The sequence below is a fragment of the Vipera berus genome (genome assembly GCF_964194415.1).
Source record: "Vipera berus genome assembly, chromosome: 2".
NCBI classification, from domain to species: Eukaryota; Metazoa; Chordata; class Lepidosauria; order Squamata; family Viperidae; genus Vipera; species Vipera berus.
Genome location: NC_138203.1, coordinates 146,398,771 through 146,408,817, shown reverse-complemented (window position 1 = coordinate 146,408,817; position 10,047 = coordinate 146,398,771). Strand labels below are relative to the sequence as shown.

Here is a 10,047-nt window from a genome sequence, read left to right as displayed (position 1 = left end):
TCCATCTGTAGGGGGAGAAAAGAAAAGAGAAGAAAAAATAACATGTGTAAATGTTAACTCGGTTTGTTTGGATATTCTGTATGAAATCTCTTAAGCAGCTTTGGTGCTTTAACGTGGTGTTTGCTGACCCATTCATTTTCTGAGGAGGGGAGGTGTTTCCAAGCCACTAGATATTGAGTTGTTCCATGATGTCTCCTGGAATCCAGAATTTCCTTCACCTCGAAATGTTGTTCTCCTTCCACCATGATGGGAGGTGGTGGTGGTGGAATTTTTGTTCGTAGGGGAGATTGTTGTTCTCTCTTTATTAGACTGCAGTGAAAGATTGGGTGTATTCGTCTAAGATTTTTAGGTAGTTCTAATTCAACTGTTACTGGGTTTATGATTCTTTTAATTGGAAAAGGTCCAATGTATTTTGGTCCTAGTTTTTTACAGGGTTGGAGAGACTTAAGGTATTTTGTAGACAGATATACCATCTCTCCCACCTTGAACGGTGTGGGATCAGATCTTTTCTTGTCTGCCTGTGTCTTGTGTGCTAATCTAGCCTCTGTTAATGCTTTTCTGACAATAGGCCAGGTGTATTGTAACTGAGCAATCCATTCCTTTAGTTCTGGAATTACCGGTTCTTTTGGAGTTAGATCAGGTATGGGGTTGAAGCTCTGGCCTGTGGCTACTTGAAAAGGAGTGTAACCTGTGCTGGAGTGAATTGCGTTGTTATATGCCACTTCTGCGAAAGGCAGCAGGTCTGTCCAATTGTTCTGCTGAAAATGTACATAACATCTTAAATATTGTTCAAGTACAGAGTTAGCCCTTTCCAATTGACCATTACCCTGAGGGTGATGACTAGATGTCAGTCCTTGGGTGGTTCCTAACAGAGATAAAAATTCCTTCCAGAATGCTGAGGTAAATTGCACCCCCCTGTCAGATATGATGCGTTGTGGTGCTCCATGCAATCTGTAAATATGTTGTACAAAAAGTTTTGCTAATGTTTTTGCAGTAGGAATTTTTGGGCAAGGTATTAAGGTATTAAGGTATTAAATTCCATTTATGAATATGATATAAATGGATTCTGACACTGCCATACATTGCAACTGGGAAGACCATAGCCTTGACTATACGCACTTTTGTTGACAGGGTGATATCTCTGCTTGTTAGTGTGCTGTCTAGATTTGCCATGGCTTTCCTCCCAAGGAGCAAGTGTTAATTTCTTGGCTACAGTCCCCATCTGCAGTGATTTTGGAGCCCAGGAAAATAAAATCTGTCACTACCTCCATTTCTTCCCCATCTATTTGCCAGGAATTGAGAGGGCCGGATGCCATGATCTTGGTTTTCTTAATGTTAAGTTTAAATATAATAAATCAAATCAAATCAAACCCAAGTTTTGCACTCTCCTTCTTCACCCGCAAGAAGAGGCTCTTTAGTTCTTCTTCACTTTCTGCCATTAGAGTGGTATCATCTGCATATCTTAGGTTGTTGATATTTCTTCCAGCAATCTTAATTCCAACTTTTGATTCATCAAGCCCTGCCTTTCTCATGATGTGCTCTGCATATAAGTTAAATAGGCATGGCGACAGTATACAGCCTTGCCAGACTCCTTTCCCAATTTTGAACCAATCAGTGGTTCCGTGTCCAGTTCTCACTGTTGCTTCTTGGCCCACATATAGGTTTCTCAAGAGACAAATAAGATGGTCTGGTACGCCCATCTCTTTAAGAACTTGCCACAGTTTGTTATGATCCACACAATAAGAGCCTTGGTGGAGCAGTGGGCTAATGCCTCCCTAAGTAACACCAGCTGCCTGCAATTAGTGCAGGTTCGCATCCCACCAGGCTCAAGGTTGACTCAGCCTTCCATCCTTTCGAGGTAGGTAAAATGAGGACCCAGATTGTTGGGGGCAATAAGCTGACTTTGTAATAATGCCGCTGGGGGGGGGGGCAAAAGCCCTAATAAGCAGGCATATACATAGAATGAAGGCTATTGCTAAGCACATTGGTTTGTGCTTAAATTGTAAGCCGCCCTGACTCTTCAGAGAAGGGCAGGATATAAATGGGGTTAAAATAAAATAAAATTAAATAAACAATCAAAGGCTTTAGCATAGTCAATGAAGCAGAAGTAGATGTTTTTCTGGAACTCCCTAGCTTTCTCCATGATCCAGCGTATGTTGGCAATTTGATCTCTAGTTCCTCTGCCTCTTCGAAATCCTGCCTGTACTTCTGGTAGTTGTCGATCCACATACTGTTGGAGTCTAGCTTGCAGGATTTTAAGCATAACTTTACTAGCATGAGAAATGAGTGCAATGGTGCGATAGTTTGAACATTCTTTGGCACTGCCTTTCTTTGGAATTGGAATGTAAACTGATCTTTTCCAATCCTGTGGCCACTCTTGAGTTTTCCAAATTTGCTGGCAAATTGAGTGTAGCACTTTTACTGCATCGTCTTTTAAGATTTTGAATAGCTCAGCTGGAATACTGTCACCTCCACTAGCTTTGTTGTTGCTCAGCTTTTCTAAGGCCCACTTCACTTCACATTCTAGGATGTCTGGCTCGAGGTCAGTGACCACCTCATTGTGATTATCAGGGACGTTAAACTCATTCTTGTATAGTTCTTCTGTGTAATTTTTCCACCTCTTCTTAATCTCTTCTGCCTCTGTTAGGTCCCTGCCATTTTGGTCCTTTATCATGCCCATTTTTGCATGAAACGTTCCCTTCATCTCTCCAATTTTCTTGAAAAGATCTCTGGTCCTCCCTATTCTATTGTTTTCTTCTATTTCTTTGCACTGTTCATTTAAGAAGGCATTCTTATCTCTTCTAGCTATTCTCTGGAATTCTGCATTCAATTGGGCATATCTTTCTTTTTCTCCCTTGCCTTTCGCTTCCCTCCTTTCCTCAGCTATTTGCAAAGCTTCCTCAGACAGCCATTTTGCTTTCTTGTATTTCTTTTTCTTTGGGATGGTTTTGGTTGCTACCTATTGTACAATGTTGCGAACCTCTGTCCATAGTTCTTCAGGCACTCTGTCTATCAGATCTAATTCCTTAAATCTATTTGTCACCTCTACTGTATATTCAACAGGGATATGATTTAATTCATACCTGAGTGGCCTAGTGCTTTTCCCTACTTTCTTCAGTTTAAGCCTAAACTTTGCAATGAGAAGCTCATGGTCTGAGCCACAGTCAACTCCTGGTCTTGTTTTTACTGACTGTATAGAGCTTCTCCATCTTTGGCTGCAGAGCACATAGTCAATCTGATTTCTGTGTTTACCGTCTGGTGATGTCCATGTGTAGAGCCGTCTCTTGGGTTGTTGGAAAAGAGTGTTTGCTATGACCATCATATTCTCTTGACAAAATTCTATCAGCCTGTGCCCTGCTTCATTTTGTACTCCAAGGCCAAACTTGCCTGTTATTCCGGTTATCTGTTGGCTTCCTACTTTAGCATTCCAATCCCCCATGATGATAAGGACATCATTTTTTGGTGTTAGTTCTATAAGGTGCTGTAGGGCTTCATAGAACCGGTCAATTTCATCCTCTTCAGTACTGGTGGTTGGGGCATAGACTTGGACTACTGTGATATTGAATGGTTTACCTTGGATTCGAACTGAGATCATTCTGTCATTTTGAGGATTGTATCCCAGTATTGCTTTTCCTATTCTTTTATTTACTATGAAGGCTACTCCATTTCTTCTGAGGGATTCTTGCCCGCAGTAGTATACCTGATGGTCATCTGAATTAAATTCACCCATTCCTGTCCATTTTAGTTCGCTGATACCTAAGATGTCGAAGTTCAGTCTTGTCATCTCTTTTTTGACCACGTCCAGCTTTCCTTGATTCATGGATCTTACATTCCAGGTTCCTATGGAGAAAAAATCTTTATAGCATCGGACTTTCCTTTCACCACTGGACACATCCACAGCGGAGCGTCCTTTTGGCTTTGGCCCAGTCGCTTCATTCTTTCTGGCGCTACTAGTACTAGCCCTCTGCTCTTCCCCAGTAGCATTTTGGACGCCTTCCAACCTGAGGGGCTCATTTTCCAGCGTCATATCATTTTGCCTTTTGGTACTGTCCATAGGGTTTTCATGGCAAAGATACTGGAGTGGGTTGCTATTTCCTTCTCCAGTGGATCACGTTTTGTCAGAACTCTCTGCTATGACCTTTCCGTCTTGGGTGGCCCTGCATGGCATAGCTCATAGCTTCATTGAATTACGCAAGCCCCTTCACCACGACAAGGCAGTAATCCATGAAGGGGGTGCACAATATATTTTTCAAATCATTCAGATTCCAAGTAATATAATGCTGTTTGAACAGAAGAAAAAAATCTGTTAATCTATTTTAATATTCCTGGAATTTAGCATCGAAGGTCTAAATGAATAATAATAGTGATTAATCATACCTCTTGTCTGTTATCATAAACAAATTTCGGAGTAAAGCTTATACAGATTTCTATTCAGACTAAAAGCACTGCAGAATCAGACACTATTTATAGCCTGCTTTTGCTCTGAAAATACATCTAGCACAACAGCCAATCATTTGGCATTCATCCAATGGATCCCTTGTTTCTTCACGTTATCAGAGTTTCAAAGCATACAAATGAGAGGTATAATTTTAAGCAAGCCTAAAACTATAAGGGTTCCTATTGATCTGGGGCTGGACAATTGGACATAAAGATTGATAGAGAAGTCAAGAATACACGAAGCCAACAATTTATGGTGAGGTTATCAACCTATCCAAAGTCCATGCCAAACAAGAGATGAAGCATCAAACATAATCAGAGGTCAAAAACAGATGCGGGACATGATCCAAGAATCAAAAAACAATATTTGACTAAACGGGTAACTCAAAAATTAAAGGACCAGCATTTCTGGGCTGAAAAGTATCAGAATGACTATGAGTGGCCGTCTGAATGTTCACAGTCCAGAAACGATATCCCTATCAGAAGTAAGATGTTAGCTGAATTCATGTATCACACTAAGCCAGAGTTTTAATCATGGTTTGTAGAATAAGCCATATTAACTAGTTTCACCCATAAAACTAAGCTACAAACCACAATTTGTAGAGCGAAACAGTTGGATTTAGTCATCCTATTAAGCCAAAATTAAACTAACTATATTCTGATTTAGGACAATATGTGAACCAAGTTGTTTATAGCAAGTAGTGATTTAGAAGAGAAAGCTGAACTGTCAGAGCTCCATAACAGGCTTGGTTGCAGAGCCTTAGAAAGGGCTTAATTAAAAAAAAAGTGGGGAGAGGCTGAATAAGACTTTTACTTAGAAACAGACACTATTCCTGAGTAGATTTTTTTTTTCAGAAGAAGTCCCTAAGTCCCTCTTGTTATTTCTTCAATGGATCCTTCTATATTTAATGTGCAAGTAATTCTACACAGTCTTGAGAACAAAAGAGGACCCTGATACATCTGAGCAAGCAGTGTAAAGTTATCTCCTCAAAGGACCATGATCCCACCAACCCCATCCTGATCAACACCAATATTTTTAGTAACACATTCCTCCATGTTCTCTACCAAAGGAGAACATCAGAAATGGTTCTTAAGATCTCCTCTTCGTATTTGTAGAAATGTATTCAGTAACAATGGCAGCGCAGTGGCTCAGTGGTTAAGATGCTGGGCTTGTTGGCTGGAAAGCCGTCAGCCCAGGTTTGAGACCTGAGCGCCATGTGACAGGGTGAGTTCCCATCCTCACCCCATCTCCTGCCCACCTAGCCATTCGAAAGCGTGCAAATGTGAATAGATAAATAGGGACCCTTATGCTGGGAAGGTAACACCGATCTGCAATATCATGCTGCCAAATGACCGCAGAAATGTGTTTGGATAGCATTGGCTCAATGGCCTTGAAATGGAGATGAGCACTGCCCCCCTATAGTCACCAACGACTAGCGGAGTAAAATCCACCGGGACTCCCTTATTCAGTAACAAAGAAACCTATTTATTTTATTTTATTTTTATTTTTATTCCATTTATATCCCGCCCTTCTCCGAAGACTCAGGGCGGCTTACAAGCTTAGCAGTAGCCTTCATTCTATGTATATGCCTGCTTATTAGGGCTTTCACACACACCCCAAGCGGCATTATTACAAAGTCAGCTTACCGTATTTTTCGGACCATAAGACGCACTTTTCCCCTCCCAAAAGTGGGTGGGAAAACGAGGTGCGTCTTATGGTCCGAAGGTAAGCAAAAACACTTGTCTCCCATTCAGTCAACGCAGTCCATCAGCTCCATTGGAGAGATGTGATTGAATGAAGACATGGAATTCTCCGCCCTGCCCCTGTGATTGGTCAGCAGGGGAGGAAATACGGATGTGCCTGCCATGCCTTCTGACTGCCTCCCCCTCCCTGCGCATGCACATTTTCTTTCTTTTACCTTGCTGCTAAAGAAATAGTTTTTGCTAAACTAAATCTCATAGGCGACTTGCCCCAGCAAAGCTGTGAGGAGTTGTCCCTGCAGGTTTCTCTGCGAAGTTTATTGGAAGTGATTTCCCATTTGCAAGATAATACTGCTAATTGTTTGAAATTGCTTTGGCATCTTAGAAAACCTATTCAGGGAAAAGAAACTACCGGTACCTACCTTTCTTTCGTTCTTTCTTTCTTTCTTTCTTTCTTTCTTTCTTTCTTTCTTTCTTTCTTTCTTTCTTTCTTCCTCCCTCCTTTCTTTCTTTCTTCCATCCTTCTCTTCCTTCCTTCTCTCTTTCTTCCTTCCTTCTCCCTTCCTTCCTTCCTTCCTTCCTTCCTTCTTTCTTTCTTTCTTTCTCTCTCTTCCTTGCTCCCTCCATCCTCCCTCCTTTCTTCCTTCCTTCTTTCTTTCTTCCTTCCTTCTTTCTCTCTCTCCTTTCTTTCTTTCTTTCTTTCTCTTTCTTTTTTTCTTTTCTTTCTCTCTATCTCTCTTTCTTCCTCCCTCCCTCCCTCCCTCCCTCCCTCCCTCCTTCCTTCCTTCCTTCTCTCTCTCTCTCCCCTCCTTCCTTCCTAGTATACCGGTACTATTTGGTTCAGAATATTTTTTTTCTTGTTTTCCTGCTCTAAAAACTGGGTGCGTCTTATGGTCAGGTGCGTCTTATGGTCCGAAAAATACGGCAATTGCCCCCAACAATCTGGGTCCTCAGGTTCCTTTTCCTATTTCAGGTTCCTTTTGCAGTAGAGGGAGGTTAGGCACACAGTTAAGACATACGGTCTGTTCAGGGCTAATCATTTCTATTCTCTTTGCAGATTCCCAGCCATATTCCGATGAGGAAGGATGCTCGGAGGTATTCCTCCCAACCGACAGCGACTATGATTCCAGTGATGCTTTGAGTCCGCGAGAATTGGATTTGGTTTATTCATCCTCCCAGGATATCTCCCATCAGGCGGTGAGCTGTTTGAGTGGTAGTGCTCCAGATGTCCTCCAAGTCCACGACATCAAACCTTGCCTGACTCCAAAACAAAACCCGAGAGGAAGCAGCATCTTAGAGATGGAGGTCGATCAGTCTACAGAGAACATGCAGAGTCTGTCAATCGGAAGGCTGTCCCCGAAAAACCCAGAAAAGAATTCCGGCTCAAAGCAATCCTTGAGTTTCCTAGGGAAGAAAAAACATGGGAAACATCAACACTACAATTATTTCAGCCGGCATCATCGTTGGCTCCGTGTACACAGCGAAACTCAGTCTGTCTCTCTCTCTGAAGGCCTCTACACGCCCCATCTCACGCAAGCCATGGACTACTCTCAAGAACCCACTGCTGGTGAGCAGATCAGCATTTCTATCGATTGTCCCCGCAGTACTTTCTTATCTCATGCTTCAAGTCTCCCAGAAGAAGGGAAAGACAAATACCAAGAACTGAGGCCAAACATCCGCAGAATATATGTTGAGCCTTACAAGACCACCTTATCCAGTGAAGGTAGCAACAACCCGTCTGGAGATCACACAGATTGTCACAGCCCTTTGGGTCAGGGCAGGATTGCAGAAGATCAGTCTTGTTCTAACATCCCCGAAGTGTTCAGTAGCGATCTTTAAGAGATCATGTTGCTCGGTAACCCAGTGCCCTGCCTTCAAAGTACGATCACACTTGCCACAAATGGAAGGCTAGTTCTTCAAAACAAACTTTGCATTCAGAAGTCCCAGTTCATGTCTCTACCAAACTGAAAGCAGACTTTCGCCATTATTTTCTAAGAAAAGACATAGGGGGGAAAAATTAACTTTTGCATCTGTGTTTACCTGCACTACAACTTCTAAAGTTAAGTGGCCGATTCTTGACTCTTATATTTGGCATTTAACAAGGCAGAAAGAAAAATGTTACTTTTTTCACATGAAAAAGAAATTTGTAGGAAACTTAAAACGTTTCACTACGAAATTTTCCCATCCTAAAACTTCAACTTAGTCCCACGCTTATTGAGTAGCATTCATAGCCCCAGGAGCTGATTTTAAAAAAGAAAATTCTCTGAGCATCAGTGACTTTATTGTGTTTCACCAGACTGGGGCAACCCAACATCAGTAAGGACAAATGTGGATAATTCACAGCAATTGTTCAGAAAAATAACATTGATTTTTTAAGAATAACAAGATGCCAGTGGGGCAGGCCAAAAAGGTCTCTGCAAATTCAAAGATTATCTGATTATCTGATTTTACCCTTTTCCCTCCATTGTAATCCTCTATGGGAAAGATCACTGAAAAGGATCTTTTCCTTGATCCCAAAGTTTTACTGGAAGACAAAAAAAATATATCCCACCCACTGTTTTGTTTTTGTTTTGTGGTTTTCATATCTACAAGAGTATGAGCAGTTTTGCTCCTACAGCATTTTTCAGCTATACCATTTGAATAGGACAAATCTTTCAAGATACAGCTACCTTAAATCATTAAGTCAGACCACTTTCTCTCTTCAAGATTGTTTTTTGCACATTAAGGGTTGGTAATTCCCAACATTCTTTAGGTGGAAAGCCAGCTCAGTGATATAAACAGATACAGTTTTAGAGACAACATCAGTTGGCGATCTTATTTGGAAGGAAGTCTTTCACCTTAACTTTTTTCTTACATTTTAGCTGCTCAGTCAATGAGATTTGACAGTTCCCCCTACCAAAAATGCAGAATGAGCGCATAAATTTGTGGAAACACTCAGGAGTAATGGCATGGGTTCTTCATCATGGTTTACTGATTAACTGTTTTGAAGAGGTGATCCTCCAATCACAGTTTATTTTTGTTTCTTGTGAAATCTACTGATCTCAATATTTTGAATGTAAGTATACCATTGGGACTCGAATCTCCTTTAATTTATACAACTCCTCAGTATGCAGATGGATGTTCATATACGATCTCTTCTCCAGGTGGCTCCAGGTGGGAAGTTAGATTTGTGAATACTGGCTTGGAGCACTTCTAAGATGGAAATGTACCATGGGGCTCATCGATGTATGTTATAGGACCTGGAAAGGAGAGGGTACTATTAAACAATTCTGCTGTTAAGGGTATAGGCCATTTTGGGTAAGTTTAATTGATAACAAAATGAAAGTTTTACTCAAGTCAATGAGGCCATCATCAAGTCAATGATGCCATTATCAAAATGTTTTTGCACAGAATTGAAAGTATCTACTTGCACTATTCACAAGAACATGGGTACCTCTGTAGTTCTCTGCCCACTGATCTCTAGGGAAAGCAGAACCAAGCATGCTTACACACCTCTGAATAATCAGGACCCCAAGCTTATCAGGAGGCACTCAGATCCTGGAGCCATTTGAATGCATTAATCACTGCAGAAGAACTGATCATCTCTTGCATGTGCAGCAAGCTACCAATTGTAAGGAAAAATGGCAGGTTTTCCATGTTACTATGAAGATTTGCAGCTAGCATTCATTAGTGTCTACTTACTTGCAGGAAATCTGCCCCCCTAAAAGAACAACAGCTGTCAGTTTTCTGCTGGATTAGTTACCCACATCTTCATTAATGCTTAGAAACTACAGGGGCCATGCGGAAAGTTATGTCTACTTCTTTGTTGAAGTGTAACTTTTTTTTCCCGGTGGAGCCAATGAAAATTTGAAATAGTGTGAAGAGAAAAGGGAGTTCCATATGTATGAGTGTATATAAATACATACATGC

General features: G+C 41.3%; 1 protein-coding gene across 1 annotated transcript in view; it reads left to right on the top strand.

Moving 5' to 3' along the window:
* ANKFN1 (ankyrin repeat and fibronectin type III domain containing 1) overlaps positions 1-7,977 on the top strand; it is a gene marked incomplete at its 3' end in the record, with an annotated part of 145,426 nt that extends 137,449 nt beyond the window's left edge. The window contains exon 17 of the mRNA XM_081320918.1: positions 7,196-7,977. Coding sequence (XP_081177044.1) covers positions 7,196-7,977 — 782 coding nt within the window. The remainder of the gene's footprint in view (positions 1-7,195) is intronic.
* Positions 7,978-10,047: the final 2,070 nt, after the last annotated feature.